The following is a 20,918-nucleotide window of genomic DNA, read 5'->3' on the forward strand; positions in this document are numbered from 1 at the left end:
TGGAATATATAATAAACACACAGACATGCCATTAATTGTACCCAGACCTGACCATTTTTGAGGAGCCTATATAATCACTGATACTGAAATAATGATTAAAAACATTTGAGAGCAGTGACATCAAAGCAATATCTTAATCCAGAACAGATTTCCTTATATGTGGTTTATACTTGTGCAATAACATTTATTTGTGTTGGGATGCAGAGTAGGGGATTATGGTAAACATAGACATATTTAAATGTCTCAGACTCAGTCTGCCTCAAGCTAATTTTACCTTGTATATTTCTACAGTGCATATCTGCTGGCCTTTAGGCAAATTCTGACTGGCTGGCAGAGAGGCATGTCTCCTTGCTGAATTAAAAAATCTAACTTAGTTGGATTTTATTAAGGGTTTCAGAGTAATAGTTACTGTATAAAAAACAACTTGTGTAAAACAGATACTGTCACTGGTGACAAAAATAGCTTAAATAAATGTCTACACTGTAATAGGCAATTTTCAATCAATGCACATAATACTAGAAGGAAAGGTGTTGGTAACAAAAAGAAATAAAATTACATAAGAAATCTGAAGTTTCTTGTCTGAATTATTATGTCCTTACTACGTTCTTTGTATGATAGAATTGCTGTGACAAAGTGGTCTGGTATTATTTCTTATAGCTAATTGAAAAAAAGGATTGGCAAAAGTAGTGGGCTTCCCTAAAATTTTAGTTAAATAGATTTAAGTAGTTTTTCCTCCTTGGCACATGGCACAATCTTAATTTGGGCTTTGGTCAACCTCTTTAACCTGCCTAATAGCAAGGTAGTGTGGTGATTTAAATATGAATGTTGCTTTTATGCATGAACACATTTAAGTAGTAAACAATGGCTTAAATATGTGAGTTATGAATGCATTGTGACAATTTATTAATTTCAAAGACACTGTAGGTGTTATAAAGATGATTCATCTGATTCCATCTCCAGCCATCTTCATACTCTGTCACTGTACTCAGACGAAAGAGTGAGACTGACGCTGCACAACTCTTCTTCACTTTAATCAAAATCCTGATGTCATGTAGTCATCCATTCATCACATCAGCCCATACATCCACACTGGAAGTCATAGCAGCCAACCTGCACACAGGTGACTCAGGACATAGGGTCATGCTTTGCTGTACTTGGAGCAGCGGAAGTTTGGCAGCCCACTGCGTGACTGAACAATGCTCTTTCGCATAGCCTCCATAGCCTCAGGAGGGGGTTAGAAAATGTGCCCCAACAATGCCTGCTCAAACCCACATTACAAATAAAAATAAAAGGATCATCTCTCTCACACTCACCACACAGAACTGCTCTGAATGGGTAAGAGCTTGCCAGATACCAAATTGACATAGCAGCCTTGAGTGAAACTCAGCTTCCTGGTCAAGGTGAACTGTGCAAAAGAGGACCAGGCTACATATTATTCTGGAGTGGAGATTGACTTGAGGCAGGAGCTGGCTTGGCATTCAAAAGACCACTTGAAAAGCTGGCAGGCATTCCAAAAGGGGCAGGCTTATGACCGTTAGACAACCCCTTGATTACGGAGGCCCCTCACCATCATCAGTGACAATGTGCCCCCCAGGTCAAACTCTGATGAGCACAAGTTCTATGAAGAACTAAATTTGAGCTACTGATCTGATTTGAGCTACCCATTAAACAATGTATGCACACTTGGCGCCCAAGGAAAAGAGTCGGTCTGTTTTTGTGTAGATGTCAACATGGTATCTAAATTCGATGTGCATCAAATGCCATGCACTGGTTAACTGCACAACTGGTTTCACACTACTTGCTTTTATTCAACACTGGGCTTCACTAAGGGGGATTAAACTCTAAAAAGTGACTAATGAATTGACAGATAACACATGCTGATTCTCACCTGTGTCTGGCTACCAACAAATCTATTTCTGTGCCTTTATGCTATCAGTCTGTGTGTATGAGAGAAAGAGACATAGCTGGTGGAGCATACTACACACACAGTGATAAGCTGCAGCTGCTGCAAATCTCAGTAAAATATCTGGGCCACTTAACTCCACATTTCAAATTAATTCACAGCCATTCATGATCACATGAACAACATGTTTAGGCATTGCACAATGTCCGTAAAATTATAACTTTGGCACACACTATGAACCTTGCAAATGTCAAGCTGCTATGAGCTGCTCATATTCCAGAAGATTCTCATTTCACTTAAAAATATACCAGTGAAAAACAATAAATCCTGCTAGCTTACTTCCTATTTTTGAGGATTTAGCTCCTCATGACTGTTTAACAGTCTGGACATAAACCAAACACTGTAGCGGTCAACCAGACTTGTATGCATATTTGCAATGCATTTTTATGTTATGTGCAAGCTGTCAGTACATCAAAACTCTGAGCAACAACATTTTAACAGTCTGTTATTTCAATTCCAACATTTTCGAAAATGCAGACTGTTTCAAAAATCAGCACATTCAAGGAAATCATTAAAAATAAATAATTTAGATTTACTGTTGAGTGGTTCATAAGTTTAGAGCAATTTTTGACAAAACATTGCAGATAAAGGACCTCCAAGAAGCTCTGTCTATTTTGTTAAACTGATGTTTCATTCACAGTCAGCAGATACACTATATTGCCAAAAGTATTCGTTCACCCATCCAAATAATCAGAATCAGGCGTTCCAATCACTTTCATGGCCACAGGTGTATAAAATCAAGCACCTAGGCATGCAGACTGTTTTTACAAACATTTGTGAAAGAATGGGTCGCTCTCAGGAGCTCAGTGAATTCCAGCATGGAACTGTGATAGGATGCCGCCTGTGCAACAAATCCAGTCGTGAAATTTCCTCGCTCCTAAATATTCCACAGTCAACTGTCAGCTGTATTATAAGAACGTGGAAGTGTTTGGGAACGACAGCAACTCAGCCCAGAAGTGGTAGGCCACGTAAACTGACGGAGCGGGGTCAGCGGATGCTGAGGCACATAGTGCGAAGAGGTCGCCAACTTTCTGCAGAGTCAATCGCTACAGACCTCCAAACTTCATGTGGCCTTCAGATTAGCTCAAGAACAGTGCGCAGAGAGCTTCATGGAATGGGTTTCCATGGCCGAGCAGCTGCATCCAAGCCATACATCACCAAGTGCAATGCAAAGCGTCGGATGCAGTGGTGTAAAGCACGCCGCCACTGGACAGTGGAGCAGTGGAGACGCGTTCTCTGGAGTGATGAATCGCGCTTCTCCATCTGGCAATCTGATGGACGAGTCTGGGTTTGGCGGTTGCCAGGAGAACGGTTCTTGTCTGACTGCATTGTGCCAAGTGTAAAGTTTGGTGGAGGGGGGATTATGGTGTGGGGTTGTTTTTCAGGAGCTGGGCTTGGCCCCTTAGTTCCAGTGAAAGGAACTCTGAATGCTTCAGCATACCAAGGCATTTTGGACAATTCCATGCTCCCAACTTTGTGGGAACAGTTTGGAGCTGGCCCCTTCCTCTTCCAACATGACTGAGCACCAGTGCACAAAGCAAGGTCCATAAAGACATGGATGTCAGAGTCTGGTGTGGAGGAACTTGACTGGCCTGCACAGAGTCCTGACCTCAACCCGATAGAACACCTTTGGGATGAATTAGAGCGGAGACTGAGAGCCAGACCTTCTCGTCCAACATCAGTGAGTGACCTCAAAAATGCGCTTCTGGAAGAATGGTCAAAAATTCCCATAAACACACTCCTAAACCTTGTGGACAGCCTTCCCAGAAGAGTTGAAGCTGTTATAGCTGCAAAGGGTGGACCGACGTCATATTGAACCCTATGGATTAGGAATGGGATGTCACTTAAGTTCATATGTGAGTCAAGGCAGGTGAGCGAATACTTTTGGCAATATAGTGTATATCTGATGGCTAAGACACCAAAGTGAGAGTACATCTCAGCAATGCTTTTACATCGTGACATTAAACAAAGGAAGAGAGGAGATATCAGCAGCTTACCCTGCTGCCTTCAGATCTCTATCAGAGCATGCAATGATGGACCCAATGGCTTCTGGTCTTCTTCCACTATTAAGTGGTCTGGATAAATAGTGCTTCCAGACTTAAATGTTGCTTACAGCTATAAATTGTACAATATTAAAAATGAACAAAATAGCTGAATAGTTGGGTTTTATGAAACCATGCTCATGCATAATTATTATTATACCATGCGGGTTCGATTCCCAGGCAGTGCCCAAACCCCAGCCATGGAAAAAAAAAGGGAGGGTTGTGTAAGGAAGGGCATCCGGCATAAAATCTGTGCCAAGTTGTTGTGTGGACCAGTTGGTCCGCTGTGGCGACCTCTCACACACATAGGGAGCAGCCGAAAGATCAACAACAACAACATGTACATGGATCTGTGTAAGGGGTGGGGGTGGGGTATTCCTGGCCAGTTGGAAGTATTTATGCATTAAGTTGAATTCCAGCAGTCCTGGTGTAGACACATCTATTCGTTTCATTAGCTGGAATATACGTAGTATGAGTAGCCCATCTTAATGTGTTTTTTGAGCCATTTGAAACGGCTTAACTCGGACATAGTGTTTGTGCTCATCTCAGATTTAAAAATCATTACAGGCTACAGGCTCCTTAGAAAGGGCATGTCTTTCATTCTAACTTTAACTCTAAATCCAGAGGAGTTGCTATTTTAATCTATAAGAATGTTCAGGTTTTGTCCACTGACGTTATTGCTGATAAAAATTTGCAGATGCCTTATAGTTGTAGGCACGTTATTGCAAACAAAGGTGCTGCTGGCAAACTTCTATGTGCCTAACTTTGATGACACTGAATTCTCCAACAGATTACTTAGTAACATACCTTATTTAAATTCTCATTTGTTGATTTTTGGAGGTATACAATTTGAATTGTGTGGATGACCCAGTGCTAGACAGATCTAGCTCATGATCAATACCTTAGTCAGCTGTGTCAAAATCTTTTTCCGGATTAATGAACCAGAATGGATTGGTTGACCCTTGGAGAGTTTGTAATCCTTCAATTAATAAAATTCCCCTTCTTTCCTCAGCTCCACCAAATTTAGTCAAGAATAGAGTATTTTTTAATAGATAACAGCTTGAACTCGCCTGTGGCTGCCATTGATTACTGAAGTAATTTAATATTGGACTATGCACCTCTGTTTTTGGATATTCAGTTGTCCACACATAGAGCTACTCCCCCGCCTTTGGAAGTTTAATTCTCTGTTGCTGGCAGATAACTATAAATAGATAGATATCTATGGGTTTCTCCTTTTTAACCAGAACAAATTTAAATCTTCTTCTTTACTTTGGAGCCACTGAATGCTTGCATCAGAGGGCAGATTATTTCATACTCCTCCCATTGCAATAAAAGGCCAAGCTTATAGAACTCACTTCTGCTATTGGTATCCTTGAACAAGAGTGTGTATCCAATCCCTCCCTGGAACTGTTTAAGAACCTTAAGACAGAATTTGATCTCATCTCCACTAAAGACGTACAGCAACTGGTATTGCAGACACTTACTATGAAGATGGGGATAAAGCGGATCAACTACAGGCACAACAGTTGAAACACCAATCTGCGTCACATTCTTAATCGTTTTAATGTTTAACTGTTACAGACCTGATTTAAATTAATACTACATTCAAATCATTCTATACTTACTTGAATAAATCTGAATTTCCAGATAATACTACCATTATGAATCAGTTTCTGGCCAACTTTGAAAACCTTACCATTTATTCTGACTGTGTACAAGAACTAGATGTCCCACTCTCCTTTGAAAAAAAAATTACTCAATTAAAGCGATGCAGTCCAATAAATCCCTGGGACCTGCTGGATTTCCTATAGTTTAAAAAATATATATATATACACTATATTGCCAAAAGTATTCGCTCACCTGCCTTGACTCACATATGAACTTAAGTAACATCCTATTCCTAATCCATAGGGTTCAATATGACGTCGGTCCACCCTTTGCAGCTATAACAGCTTCAACTCTTCTGGGAAGGCTGTCCACAAGGTTTAGGAGTGTGTTTATGGGAATTTTTGACCATTCTTCCAGAAGCACATTTGTGAGGTCACACACTGATGTTGGACGAGAAGGCCTGGCTCTCAGTCTCCGCTCTAATTCATCCCAAAGGTGTTCTATCGGGTTGAGGTCAGGACTCTGTGCAGGCCAGTCAAGTTCATCCACACCAGACTCTGTCATCCATGTCTTTATGGACCTTGCTTTGTGCACTGGTGCACAGTCATGTTGGAAGAGGAAGGGGCCAGCTCCAAACTGTTCCCACAAAGTTGGGAGCATGGAATTGTCCAAAATGTCTTGGTATGCTGAAGCATTCAGAGTTCCTTTCACTGGAACTAAGGGGCCAAGCCCAGCTCCTGAAAAACAACCCCACACCATAATCCCCCCTCCACCAAACTTTACACTTGGCACAATGCGGTCAGACAAGTACCGTTCTCCTGGCAACCGCCAAACCCAGACTCGTCCATCAGATTGCCAGATGGAGAAGCGCGATTCGTCACTCCAGAGAACGCGTCTCCACTGCTCTAGAGTCCAGTGGCGGCGTGCTTTACACCATTGCATCTGACGCTTTGCATTGCACTTGGTGATGTATGGCTTGGATGCAGCTGCTCGGCCATGGAAACCCATTCCATGAAGCTCTCTGCGCACTGTTCTTGAGCTAATCTGAAGGCCACATGAAGTTTGGAGGTCTGTAGCGATTGACTCTGCAGAAGGTTGGCGACCTCTTCGCACTATGCGCCTCAGCATCCGCTGACCCCGCTCCGTCAGTTTACGTGGCCTACCACTTCGTGGCTGAGTTGCTGTCGTTCCCAAACACTTCCACGTTCTTATAATACAGCTGACAGTTGACTGTGGAATATTTAGGGGCGAGGAAATTTCACGACTGGATTTGTTGCACAGGTGGCATCCTATCACAGTTCCACGCTGGAATTCACTGAGCTCCTGAGAGCGACCCATTCTTTCACAAATGTTTGTAAAAACAGTCTGCATGCCTAGGTGCTTGATTTTATACACCTGTGGCCATGGAAGTGATTGGAACACCTGATTCTGATTATTTGGATGGGTGAGCGAATACTTTTGGCAATATAGTGTATATTGATAAATTGGCACCCCTATTTCTGTTGATGTTTAACAAATTCTTGAAAAATGGCTAGCAACTGCACTGACTCAAGCTTCGACAGCTCTTCTCTTGAAGAGTAATAAAGATCTGACTTTGTGTGGTTCTATAGGCTTCTTTATTAAATGCTGATGTAAAAGTCCTGGCAAAAACTATAAAGCCCTCACACTAAAGTGCTCAGAGAAACACAATGAGTGAAGCAGAAATCAGCCCGTACCTGCGTGTAACATAGGGCAGCAGATTTGTAGTCCCTCTCTTTAAAGTTGACATTCCCCTGTTCCCTTAATCTGGCTGCACATTCAGAAGATTTCTTCACAGGATACTTCTCAGATATTCTGGACAAAGTTTCAAGATCCTCTGGCCTATAAAGTAGACAAATGATCTAATGAAAATTTGTTATTGTTTGTATATTAACAACTCATACAGTGGTACTTGTGCTACACATAACCTAAGGCCAATTAATGCAAACATTTGTGTTAAAGATTAATAAATAATATTATTATTATTATTATTATTACTATTATTATTATTATTAATAATAATAATAATAATAATAATAATAATAATAATAATAATAATAATAATAATAAAAACGTATAATACTCCTCATTGCGCTAGGCATTTTGAAATGTCACATGTCTATGTTGTGGTAGTTCTGACTTAACATATTTTGGGGGTTATAAATGAGTCTTAAAACCTAGAAATAAGATAACATTTTTACCCAAAAGTCAACAGGTATGGTTAAATGCCATACCTAAGGTGTGTAGTTAACACAAGCTCAAGATATTTCCATGTTTTATTCAACAATCTAAAATACATCAGACATTAATACATAGCAGACACCACTAATAAACTCACGCAATTAGTATTGGGATGTATGCTATGCAATATGAATGCAACACTAAAAATAAAGTCGCAATTATAATTGTGATATTTGCATTATACACACCACTAATAATTTGAAAATTGCATTTACTTAAGAAAATGCAGAGTGGTTGTGCAGCATGAACAAGTCCCCTAGCGATTCTTAGAAGTTGCTAGGGATTTTGTCAGTCATGACTAGGGTGGTGTTAGTGTCTAGGACAATCAGTGTTGCAGTGGTATTCTAGTTGGTTGCTAGGTTGTTGTTCGATGGTTGCCATTTTATTTCAGATGTTCATAAGGATGCTGGTAGCTGTCTACTATGGTATTTCGTCTGGTTGCTATAGTATCCCAGGTGGTTTTTAAGAAGTTGGTAAACTGTTATTTATGGCATCATAGATACCATCATTTTCCATCTCGGAACGTTTGACATGCAAAACTGGAAACATTTAAACTCCTCTGTTCCTCTGTCAGGGCACATAAAGCTATATGAACCACATGTTTACAGTTACAGGCCTGAGTGGCTACTCGTTCTGTTGTTTACATGCATGAAACATTCTGGACTAAAATTGCACTACACCAACAACAGTGGACAAAAGCCAGTAGCTTGGCAACAACATAACCAGCGGGCAACAGCGAGTAACGTTAACTACAAGCTAGCGATATCAAGTTGGTAATAAATACGACTACCTCCTCAACAGCAACAGCAAATAATATGATCACTGTGAAAGTACAAGTGATGTGCATGAACAAGTACTGTGTCTGTACATTAACTGTTCCAGTGCCAGTACTGCTATGGGATGTTTTCTTTAGGACGTCTTGGTTGGAGGTTGCTAATCAGATCTAATAAGTTGCGACCTCGATTCCAATGCAGCATAACTTGTCTCGGGGATATTCCCTAAATGTATTTAATCCCTTAAATTTAAAGTCTTAAATCCAAATAAAACGGTTAAAATTACAATACGTCGTTTACGCATTTCGGGGTAGGAACTATGCCACTCTGGTGAGGATTATTTTAAAACAACATCGCAATCTGCCATGTTATTCCATAGTTAACAACAAATAAATGTTCTAAATTACATTGTTAAAGGCGGCGTTTTACCTACTGGAGTCAGTGTGTACACTAAATTTATTAATTACTGTAAGTTTACAAATCTATCATGAACATTGTTGATGAAATGCACTAACTGTAGTTGTGACTGTCCAAAGTGGAAAATGTCGTCTATGTCAGTGAGAAGAGAAAAGCGCTCTCTTGTCGCGGATTCTAGACTTGTCCATTTCTGCTCAACATGTTTTGTCCACTCCGGACACGGGAGATCCATTTCCACTGCAAATGAAAGCAAACTACTTCGATATAGCAGTGTGCATATTTTGCAGCGACGATATCCCGTGGCATGATCCAGCCAAAAGCTCAGCGGAAAAACACTTCTTCTTGTTGGTGTAATTGCGGGTTGTAAAACAGTTTTAGGTGCATACCGCCACCTCCTGTGCTGGAGTTTGAAGAGTAGTAGGTTCAGTGTAGGATTGAATGCATTTCTTACATCCTGTTTTAGTCCACTGTTATGAATTTAATAACCACATTTATCCTTAACAATCATTTTTATAAATGTCTTCATATTTAAAATAATTGTAATCGTCACATCATTAAATCCAGCCGCCAACATTTCTCTATGCAGTTCTTTCCTTTTATTTACGTACTTGACACATTTTCAATCATTTCCTTTTCTTGACATATTTCACATAGTCCTGTATTCTGCTTAACTTTGAGGGAAAAGTGTGCACAAATACGTTGTAAAGATAAAGTTAACATCATTAGAATACCCATTATCCTTACTCAGCCAAGTGGTTTAATATGTCACATGTCTATGTTGTGGTAGTTTTGTGATTTGTGTGTTTTGTGACTTATTTGGGGTTTTAATGTGTACATGGCATCAATAAAATACCACTAAAAAAGGCATTGATTTTGTTCTTGAGCTGTTAAATTTACAAGGAATACCAGAAAAATATTTTTAAATGACTAACAAGTATCTTCTAAAATATACTCTCTTATATCAATCTATAAATGTCTAATTTCCAGTCTCAATTCTAAACAAATACATCTTGAAAACATACACATTGGGTAAAGTACTCATGGTACCTAAACTTTACCTAATACTCTAACTCAAACCCTAACAAATCAACAGTCTTATTTCTGACCTGTAATACCCTCTGTAGATGATATCTATGAACCCCATGAGACCAAATTTTGTGAAATTTGGTGAGTAGCCAATATATTTAGTGATTGTATCTATTCAATTTAGCAGAAAAAAAACACAACACTAGGATAAACTTAGTCAAAGTTATAAGCAAAACAAATACTTAAGTATTTGCCCCTATCTATCTATGTAACTATTTAACCTACTCTACAAGTTGTGGAGCTTTATTACTTCAAATAATATACTTCAAGAGATACTTGTATCTCTACAAGTACAGTTATATGTGCATACCTGAGACTGGAAATTTAAAACATTTTAATATAAATGTAAATGTTTCTGTGAGAATCTACTTGACAATCCTATGGATTTTTTTTCTAACATTATATGCTATTTTTGACACTGTGTTTACCTTTATGTAACCAGTATGTAACATTATAGATCAGTTCATAGAAACAGAAGAACTTTTGCACTGTTAATTTTGTTCCTAATTGAGTTTCCATTTAGTTATGTAACACGTTATTAGACTTTATTTAAATATAACCTTGGTGTTGTCTATATCCAGTGAGTTCTATAACCAGTGTGCTCTACAGCATAACTTGGCCCAACAACGACTTTAAAGATAAGCTAAGAAAGATGTGCTAGAAAATAGCCATGCTTCATTTTAAGTGCCTAGAAGGCTGTAAATCTACGGAAGCCCAGAGAGGCCTTGTGATATTATTATTTTTGCTTTTGTTTTCTCGTGATCATGACTTAATTTTCTCGTGATCTCGAGATAACAAAAGTTGTTTTCTCGTGATCATGACTTAATTTTTTAATTAATTAATTAATTAATTAATTAACTTAATTTAAAATTCTGACATAATCAGAATCTAATGACGTATTTTTTCTCTGGAAAATTAGGCGCAGTTTCAACTGACTCTTGCACATACACGTTGGCGTCTTCGCCACCACCATGAAAGTTGTCAATCACTGACAGACAGAGCAATTTCAGACCGCGGTGAAGTTAGTTTGATGTTCAGACATCAGACAGATATTCGGAAGCGCTAGTTTAGGCACTGTCGACAAATTTCTGTACGACTGAAATGTGGTACTTGTTACCAGGGGCGATTCTAAGATTTTCATTTAAGGGGGGCTCAGTCCCCAATGATATGATTAGATTAGATTAGATTAGATTAGATTAGATTAGATTAGATTAGATTAGATTAGATTAGATTAGATTAGATTAGATTAGATTAGATTAGATTAGATTAGATTAGATTAGATTCAACTTTATTGTCACTGCACATGTGGGTACAAGGCAACGAAATACAGTTAGCATCTAACCAGAAGTGCATTTTCGCAGTGCAGATAATTAGCATATATAATAAGTATATAACAATAAATAATTTGCATATATAACAATATATAAACAGTATACAGTGGGAGGTAAATGCAATGAGTGCAAATGAGCAAATGATTATAGTGGTGCAATAAAGAAGATATTGTATACCATGACAATAATTAAATATGTAAACAGTATACGTAGGAGTTATGTACAACGAGTGCAATGATTTAGATGTGTGCAATGAGGAAGATATTGTATACTATGATAAATAATTTGTATATGTAAACTGTACACATATGTAAACTGTACACCGAAAGGGTTATATATAATGATAATAATGTGCTCAGTCAATGTGTGTGTGATCGGGTGGAGGCAGAGTTCAGCAAAGAAACAGCTGTGGGGAAAAAGCTGTTCCTAAACCTGCTAGTCTTGGTCCGGAGGCTCCAGGGGTATAATAGTGAAAAATAAATAAATAAAATAAAATAAATGTTTGACTAACAGGGTAGGATGGTAAACTTATTGCAGCATTCCACTGTATTGCATAGATGTGTATAATACGGAACAAGCCAAATACGAGTCTTCCTGATCACACACACACAGACACACGTCCCGTCCTCTGATACTCGCTCTGTGACGCCGTGGTCTGCGGATTGAAGAACGCTCTGAAAGACGGGGAGGAGCCGAAATCTGCCGCCGTTTTCATCTGAAATTTAAAGGGGACTGAGGAGATCACCAATTTGTGTAGAGTTTATGGAGAATCGCAGAATTTTTAGGGGGGCTGAGTAGAAATGTTAGGGGGGCTAAAGCCCCCCCTAAAAATGGGCTCGTGACGCCCATGCTTGTTACTCAACTGACTACGTTCGCCAGTTATTCTAATTTCTTCTTAAATATACATGGCATGCGGCATTGCAAACAGCATTTGTTTATTTATAAATAAAAATTAAATTAATTGATAGTATTAATTATGTATCATGTGAATTAATTTGCTATTATTAATTTATTTTTTAATTTAAAAAACTATTTCTTCAATAGCTTCTAGGTCATGTGACCCTGTGACCATAACCAAGTACCAAAATGATCTAATTGGACACCTACACAGGGTACACCTCTTTGTATCCCAAAGAATCTCTTCTTTTATTTTTATTTTAATTTTTATTTTTAAAAAACACTATTTCTTCAATAGCTTCTAGGTAATGTGACCCTGTGACCCCAAACTAGTAAAATGATCTACTTGGACACCTCCACAAGGTACACCTCTTCTTATCTCAAAAAATGTCTTCATTGATTTTTATTCATTTGTTTATTTTCTTCATTTGTTTAACTCCTTTCTTATATAAATAAACAAGTCATTTTATCACAATTTCACGCCATTTTTTATTGTTATTACACAATAGTCTTCTTAAACACACAAGCAGCAATTCCATATATTTTTTTCTGGCTCTTTGAAGCTGCAAAGTGCCATGCTGGACCTGTTGAGATAATTTGATATATTTCATATATATATATATATATATATATATATATATATATATATATATATATATATATATATATATATATATATACAGTGTCTCACAAAAGTGAGTACACCCCTCACATTTTTGTAAATATTTTATTAAATCTTTTCATGTGACAACACTGAAGAATAGACACTCTGCTACAATGTAAAGTAGTGAGTGTACAGCCTGTATAACAGTGTAAATTTGGTGTCCCTTCAAAATAACTCAACACACAGCCATTAATGTCTAAACCACTGGCAACAAAACTGAGTACACCCCTAAGTGGAAATGTCCACATTGGGCCCAATTAGCCATTTACCCTCCCTGGTGTCATGTGACTTGTTGGTTTTACAACGTCTCAGGTGTGAATGGGGAGCAGGTGTGTTAAATTTGGTGTTATCGCTCTCACACTCTCTCACACTGGTTACGCTGGAAGTTCAACATGGCACCTCATGGCAAAGAACTCTCTGAGGATCTGAAAAAAAGAATTGTTGCTCTACATAAAGATGCCCTAGGCTACAAGAAGATTACCAAGACCCTGAAACTGAGCTGCAGCATGGTGGGCAAGACCATACAGTGGTTTTACAGGACAGGTTCCACTCAGAACAGGCCTCGCCATGCTCCACCAAAGAAGTTGAGTGCACGTGCTCAGAGTCATATCCGGAGGTTGTCTTTGGGAAATAGATGTATGAGTGCTGCCAGCATTGCTGCAGAGGTTGAAGGGGTGGGGGGTCAGCCTGTCAGTGCTGCACCACATACTGCATCAAATTGGTCTGCATGGCTGTCGTCCCAGAAGGAAGCCTCTACTAAAGATGATGCAAGAAAGCCTGCATACAGTTTGCTGAGGACAAACAGACTAAGGACATAATTACACCAAACTCACCTCAAAGATGACCACTGCCTTGCTATAGAACCTGAGGGTAAAGGTGATGGACTGTCCAAGCATGTCTCCAGACCTAAACCCTATTGAGCATCTGTGGGGCATCCTCAAACGGAAGGTGAGGGAGCGCAAGGTCTCTAACATCCACCAGCTCTGTGATGTCATCATGGAGGAGTGGAAGTGGACTCCAGTGGCAACCTGTGAAGCGCTGGTAAAGGCAGTGCTGTAAAATAATAATCGTGGCCACACAAAATATTGACACTTTGGGCCCAATTTGGACATTTCCACTTAGGGGTGTGTTATACTGTTACACACTGTTATACAGGCTGTACACTCACTACTTTACATTGTAGCATTTCATCAGTGTTGTCATATGAAAAGATTTAATAAAATATTTACAAAAATGTGAGGGGTGTACTTACTTTTGTGAGACACTATATATATGTGTGTGTGTGTGTGTGTGTGTGTGTGTGTGTGTGTGTGTGTAATATAAGTATATATGTATATGTATATGTATGTATATAACAGGTCCAGTGTGGCACTTTGCAGCTTCCAACAGCCAGAAAAAAATATGGAAATTCTGCTTGTGTGTTTAAGAAGACTATTGTGTAATAACAATAAAAAACAGTGCGTAATCATGATAAAAATGACTTGTTTATTTATATAAGAAAGGAGTTAAACAAATGAAGAAAATAAGCAAATGAATAAAAATCAGTGAAGACATTTTTTGGGATAAGAGAGGTGTACCTTGTTGGGGGTGTCCAAGTAGATTATTTTAGTACTAGTTTTTGGTCACAGGGTCACATGACCTAGAAGCTATTGAAGAGATTGTGTTTTTGTAAATAAAAATTAAAATAAAAATAAAAAAGTGATTTTTTGGGATACAAAGAGGTGTACCTTGTGGAGGTTTTCAAGTAGATCATTTTGGTACTAGATTTGGGTCAGAGGGTCACATGACCTAGAAGCTATTGAAGAAATAGTTTTTTTTATTAAAAAATAAATTAATAATAGCAATTTAATTCACATGATACATAATTAATACTATCAATTAATTCAATTTTTATTTATAAATAAACAAATGCTGTTTGCAATGCCGCATGCCATATGTATGTTTAAGAAGAAATTAGAATAACTGGCGAACGTAGTCAGTTAAGTAACAAGTACCACATTTCAGTCGTACAGAAATTTGTCGACGGTCCCTAAACTACCGCTTCCGAGTGTCTGTCTAATGTCCGAATATCAAACTAACTTTACCGCGGTTCTGATTATGTCGTGATCACGAGAAAACAACTTTTGTTCTCTCGAGATCACGAGAAAATTAAGTCGTGATCACGAGAGAACAAAAGCAAAAATATCACATAGTAGTAAATCAGCTGGCAGACCTGAGTTTAACAAGTTAAACAAGTCAAGTGAAGTAAAGTCAAGAAGCTTTTATTGTCATTTCAACCACATATAGCTGACGTGTTTCTCCAGGACCTTGGTGCTACATAAAACAACATAACAACATATAACTACAGAACGAAACAATAACACACAGCTATCAACAGAAAGTTGTCCTAGCTACATAAAGTGCAAGGTGGGGAGAATAATTGTGGCGAGAGGTCAAAACATGACTTAAAAAGAGGTTGTTGGGTTGAAGAAGCCGGTACACTTCAGCGTTCAAGGAAAAGGTGGAATAAGCCCCAGGCAGGGTTTAATGTAAAATCGGAACTTCATTTTTGCATCGTTTCTACACGGCTACATTGAGCGAACGTACACATAAACCTTGTTGAGACAGTTTTCTTTATTACGCTTCAGTTGTTGGTCATTGTTCAAACTGTAGGCTGTTGGTAATTTTTTTTCTTTTGTTGCACTGCATTAAAAAAGTTCGGGGATCATGTCCAAAGTTGGTGTTCCGCTACGGATTCTATGTATCCACGGCTATCGGCAAAGCAGCGCTTCTTTCCGAGAGAAGACTGGAGCTTTGCGAAAACTTTTGAAAAAACAGGTTGAATTGGTGTACATTGATGCACCACATACCGTCCCAACTAGTAAGGGTAAGTGTAGTAACACCTGCCTATTTATGCAGTTATCTAATCAGGCAGACATGCAGATCATGGCAGACATGTGTCTGTTGGTGCCCTAGACAAGATTTTAGATTTCCGCCTCTATGTTGCTCTTTTTTCTGCTCCTCTTCTTTGCGTCGCATCCTGTCTTGTGATCATTTTGGGTTTTTTTAATTTAATTTTTTAGAAAGGGTAGTTTAGGTGCCCATAGATGGCAAAACTAACATGTACGGTATCATTCGTGCGCCATGCATAATTAATACGTTATGGTGATGTATTATTTTGCGCAATTACATACTATCATTTTGCGCAACTGCCTGTCGCCTATGCCACGGACCGGCTCTGTCAGCAGCACAGTGCAGAAAATCATGCAGATACAGGTCAAGTGAATAACACTATCTTGTTGCAATGGCACTGTCAAGTAGTGGGATGTATTAGGGCGAAAGTGAATAGTCACTTATCGAAGTATTTGTGAAGGAAGTTGGAAAATGGTCAAGCATAAAGATCTGAACGAGTTCAAAAGGCAGTGTGGTTTGATAGCATCCAACCGCACCTTTGATTGGCCCATGATTGGCAAATGTGATTTTTAGTAGCCACCCCACCCATCCTGAGAGCACTGCCAGTTTTTCTCTCTTGTCAACAAATGCCAGTGGCATCTCACAATCTCCAGACAGTGCTGGTTTTGGAGAGGGGTGACTTCCTCCTCGCTGTTCTGTCATTCTTATTCAATGTGTACCTGAGGGGAGACTCCTATAATTCACATTACTCAATGCAAGAGTGCCCTGTAGGCCTTTAGATGTTACCCTGGGGTTATTTGTGACTTCCTTTAACTCCCATTTGTACATCTGCCTCACAGTGGTTTGATGGAGGCCAAATTCATTAGAAATGTTTTTGTAATGAGCATCGATAACTCTTTTTCTGAGGTGCCAAGGAATCTTCATTGATCAACGCAGGGCACCCTTCCATAAACCTCTGTGGTAAAGACAGACTTTGATAATGGTGATCCAAGTTTAAGGTCTTTGAATGTGGGAGGGTCTGCCTGATTGCTATCCCCTTGTTTGAAACACCTGACTTCAGTTGCCCCTTTAAATTAAGTTCGACTTCTGGAGGTTCACATACTTTTTCCAAACAAATATATTTAAAGTTGTATAATTTTACTCTCTAAGTAATTGTAAAATCTGTAATGTTTTTGCCACATTGGATTAATTGTGTTTATTGTGTCCAGTTTTCAGATAAATATATAATCATAATTATGGATAAATGTAGAATATTGTGCAAGGTTCACAAACTTTCTAGTGGCACTGTATATGAGTTGTTACAACTGTGATTGAAGGTATTTTCTCAGTCTTTATTAACAGCATTTATGTGGTTTGTATCTAACACTCACCCTCAGTGTTATATTGGTTCCTCTTTGCTTCCTTCTAGATAAGCCATGTATACAGCATTTAGATCAACATTTCAATATGTATCATGCTCAATAATTATTACATTTGTATTGCTTAGATTTATTTGAACTGTCTGCTTTTTCTGTTGATTTTCTGTGTTCCCAACACTGTATGGGTGATTCTCATGAAACTATTGAAAATTTTAAATATAAAATGTGTAATTTAGTAATATAAAAAAGCATCAGAATAAAGACAATACTGTTCTCTACCGTGCACAATGTGTAATTTCAACATGAGAATGAATTATTTTTCTATTTTACTGCATTTTCTGCTGAAATTCTCATTACCGCAATGCGTCCAGAAATGGATGTTCTACTAGATTATTCTAGATGACAGAAAAAATTATTTACTGAATATTCATGTATAATAATAATGAAAAAAAGTAGGAAAATGATGTGTCCATGCCTGATGTTCTCATCCTCCACAACATTTTTAAGGACTGTTTAAACACACATACAGAATGCAAATAAAGTTTGATTATGAGTGATGGAGCACATGGGAGAGTTACTTTAAGATGGTGACCAGGTAAGATCATCTTTTTATATCTTTCCAGTTAAATGTTAAATATTCTATTGTCAGAATGGTAACACGACTTTTTGATTATCATTACCGAAACAGGAAGTTTAGAGTTACAATTTTTAATGAAAATGTACTTTATTGAGGTCTAATTATATGCATTGAGAAAAAATTTGTAAAGCCATCATGGCTTCTCTATTGTTAGCAAAACATCCTGAGGCACCTCATCTTCCCCAACACCATTCTCATATACCGCAACCATTTAAGGCCAGTTGTGGTAAAGAGAACTTATATAAAGGGAATGAGAATTTAAGCATATTGTGTATAACTTTTAAATATCTCTTATGAATTTAATATTAATTTCAAATTTCCTAAATGTTGATATTTTGCTTTATGATTTGTTTCATTGTAGACAGTTAGCAAGTGAGAAAAAAAGCTTTAGCAAAGGCCAGGGTGACAAAGTTCAGGGAAAAATTCTACAGAAACCCGGAACTGCAGGAGGAGTACAGAAGGAAGGAGAGAGAGAGGTTAGGTTTGGAGATGTTACAGCAGGTGTAATTAGCAAAAAACACCCTACAGTGTTAGGAAATGTACATGAGACTATACACACAGACACACACACACAACCCTTTAGCCACTACTATAACAGGACTTTGGTGCTGGATTGAGTGTACTGTTCAAATTCCCGCCACACTAAGGCATGTAGGTCATGTGATTCTTAAAGTGACAGCAGCCTAATAAATTTGCTGCACTCTGTCATTAATTTTAATTAAAAACAAACTTTAGTAGTTTAAATTGTTAATAGTTTTGTTATAATTTAGTAATTTAATTACATAATAAATAAACAGTTATTTGTTCTTCTGTTTGTAATTTGTTTGTTTTTTTATTTTCTTGTTTACTTTACTTTTCAATTCATTTCAAAGACTAAAATTAAGCTCTACCCCACCCCACAACTTCAGGCCCAGTATAGAACACACACACACACACAGAGTAAGCATCAAGTCTATATTATTTGATGATGTATACATAAAATGTTTTTTCCCCCATGTTAGGAGACTAATTTAATGTGATGCTTTCTTTCCGCTTCCAGGAATCAAAAACGAAAACAAACTGGCAAAATAAAGAAAACTGAAGAGCTGACTAAGAAGCAACAGGAAAAGAAAAAAAGACAGTGGTCAGTTATTTTTTAGTGCCATGGTAAAATGGTTCATGTTTTTTAGGTACACATTGAAATGTTGTCCTGTTTATTCCTGTTTTAATGTTTTTCTTAATTTTTTTTTATTTTTGGCTTTTGTATTTTTGAAGCACCACACAATAAAACTGTTTTGAACTTGAATGCATGATTGTGCAAATATTATCTGTTTCTTTCTGCATTATCTCAGACTATTATACTTATTATCATTACCAAAATAATTATTAATTTTATAATTAATAATTAAAATTATGTTCTTTCAGGTTTGTCACATCATTTTGAAAAAATGTCAGGTTTCTTCAAAATATTAAAAAAAAGTGTAAATTTTGGACGGTGTTGCGGTAATGAGAGAAATCAGTCAAAATTTAAAAAACTGTTAAATTAAAAATAACTTCAGAACTTCAAGTAACTGTGCATGACTATTAATAATCCATTTTTAAAACTGTAAAAATTTATTTGCTTTTCTGGCAGTGTTGATGTTTTAACACTGTTGTGGTAGTGAGATTTTTTAGGACTTATTTTGGAAATTATGTTCAAAAAGGTTGTAAATGTTAAGTAAAAGTTTTTAAATTAATGTTCACAAATACTCCAGACTTTGTTGCTAATGTCTGAAAAAAAAGTTAATTTAAGCATTTTTAAAATTTTCATGTTTGAAATTTTTAAAACCAAGATTTCGTGAGAATCACCCGTATATTATGTTCCTAAGTTTTCAGTATTCAATAATATGCACATTGTTTTTATAGCCACATCCAGTTGTATTTATGGAATTTGTAAATATGAACACAAACAACCCATAAGTTCCCCAGTTATACTCATCAGTGCAAAATAAAACAAACGCACAAAAATGAATGTACTGTTACATGAGCTGTATGGTAATTTGGGAACTTTAAAGTCACGTATTGTACACTTGTTTTCTCCTCAGAATCCGAGTTGCAAGACAAAACTGCAAGTGTGGGTGATAATCAGAGTGGCTGGTGGTTCTCTGATGCCCAGGCCTGTAGCTTTGATGCTAGGCAGGAGTGTGAGAGCAGCTTTGGATTGGAGCAGAGTTTGGAGGCTGTTCGGATGGCAGTGAAGGACCTAGGCCCCTTTGATGGCATCCTGGGCTTTAGTCAAGGTGCTGCCTTGGTAGCCATGCTGTGTTCCTTGCAGGAGCAGAAACTAGACCCTACCTTTAACTTCCGGTTTGCCATCCTGGTCGCTGGTTTTCGCAGTGGTTGTGCTCAGCATCAGTACTTTTACAAGGGTGTGAATGTCAGGGTGCCCTCGCTACACGTTTTTGGGCAGGATGATAAAGTCATTCCAGAGCAGATGAGTCGAGACTTGCTGCACATTTTCATAGGAGCTGACATCCTCACTCACCATGGTGGACATTTTGTCCCTGCTGCCTCTGCACACAAGCACATCTACCAGGAGTTCCTAAAGAGATTTCAATAGAAGCAAGACTACAGCCACAGTCTTATGAATGTAATTTAATTTGGGAAAACCAAAAGTTTGACATTATATATATATATATATATATATAGTGTGTGTGTGTGTGTGTATATATATATATATAAAATATATGAAATAAAAAGGTATTTAAAATTGTATTTGTGTGATGTTAAAGTAAAATGTTAGTGCAATTCATATAGCAGACTTCAAAGTGGTTAAGAGAAGCTTTGCCATTTTTAAAAATTATTTATATAGAAGAATTTTTTTGTCCACACTAAAAAATTGCTGTTTTGTCTGTGTCTAGTTTTTGGGGAGGAGGGTTTTCGTCACATTGACCATGACATGGTTTTTGGTGCCAAACTGACTGGTTTGAATATTTCAGAAATTGATGAACCCATTTTCCACACTCAACAGTC

The 20,918-nt window shown here is 37.7% G+C and overlaps 2 protein-coding genes across 11 annotated transcripts in view; one reads left to right on the forward strand and one right to left on the reverse strand.

Annotated features, from left to right (window-relative positions):
• smyd4 (SET and MYND domain containing 4) overlaps positions 1-9,406 on the reverse strand; it is a 28,771-nt gene extending 19,365 nt beyond the window's left edge. For 6 of the 9 annotated variants that reach the window (XR_009206859.1, XR_009206857.1, XR_009206858.1 and 3 more), the window contains exons 1-2: positions 9,161-9,406; positions 7,329-7,473 (exon numbers count right to left, since the gene is read on the reverse strand). Coding sequence is in view for 5 of the 9 variants with exons in the window: in XM_058411602.1 (XP_058267585.1) it covers positions 7,329-7,473; positions 9,161-9,294 (279 nt within the window). In the remaining 4 variants the exon portion in view is untranslated. The remainder of the gene's footprint in view (positions 1-7,328; positions 7,474-9,160) is intronic. The other 3 variants (XM_058411603.1, XM_058411600.1, XM_058411599.1) reach the window with 1 other exon arrangement.
• Positions 9,407-15,210: 5,804 nt separating this feature from the next.
• On the forward strand, positions 15,211-20,584 carry ovca2 (OVCA2 serine hydrolase domain containing). Of its 2 annotated transcripts, none has more exons than XM_058412491.1 (2): positions 15,211-15,906; positions 19,991-20,584. In XM_058412491.1, the coding sequence occupies exons 1-2, from the start codon at positions 15,747-15,749 to the stop codon at positions 20,503-20,505; spliced, it is 675 nt and encodes a 224-aa protein (XP_058268474.1). In that variant the 5' UTR covers positions 15,211-15,746; the 3' UTR covers positions 20,506-20,584. The 2 variants fall into 2 exon arrangements, 1 of the variants encoding a protein (XP_058268474.1); XR_009206902.1 differs by lacking the exon at positions 15,211-15,906 and adding an exon at positions 16,003-19,050 and having other exon boundaries at positions 19,991-20,053.
• The last annotated feature ends 334 nt before the right edge of the window (positions 20,585-20,918 follow it).

This window comes from Hemibagrus wyckioides, linkage group LG16 (assembly GCF_019097595.1).
Source record: "Hemibagrus wyckioides isolate EC202008001 linkage group LG16, SWU_Hwy_1.0, whole genome shotgun sequence".
NCBI classification, from domain to species: domain Eukaryota; kingdom Metazoa; phylum Chordata; class Actinopteri; order Siluriformes; family Bagridae; genus Hemibagrus; species Hemibagrus wyckioides.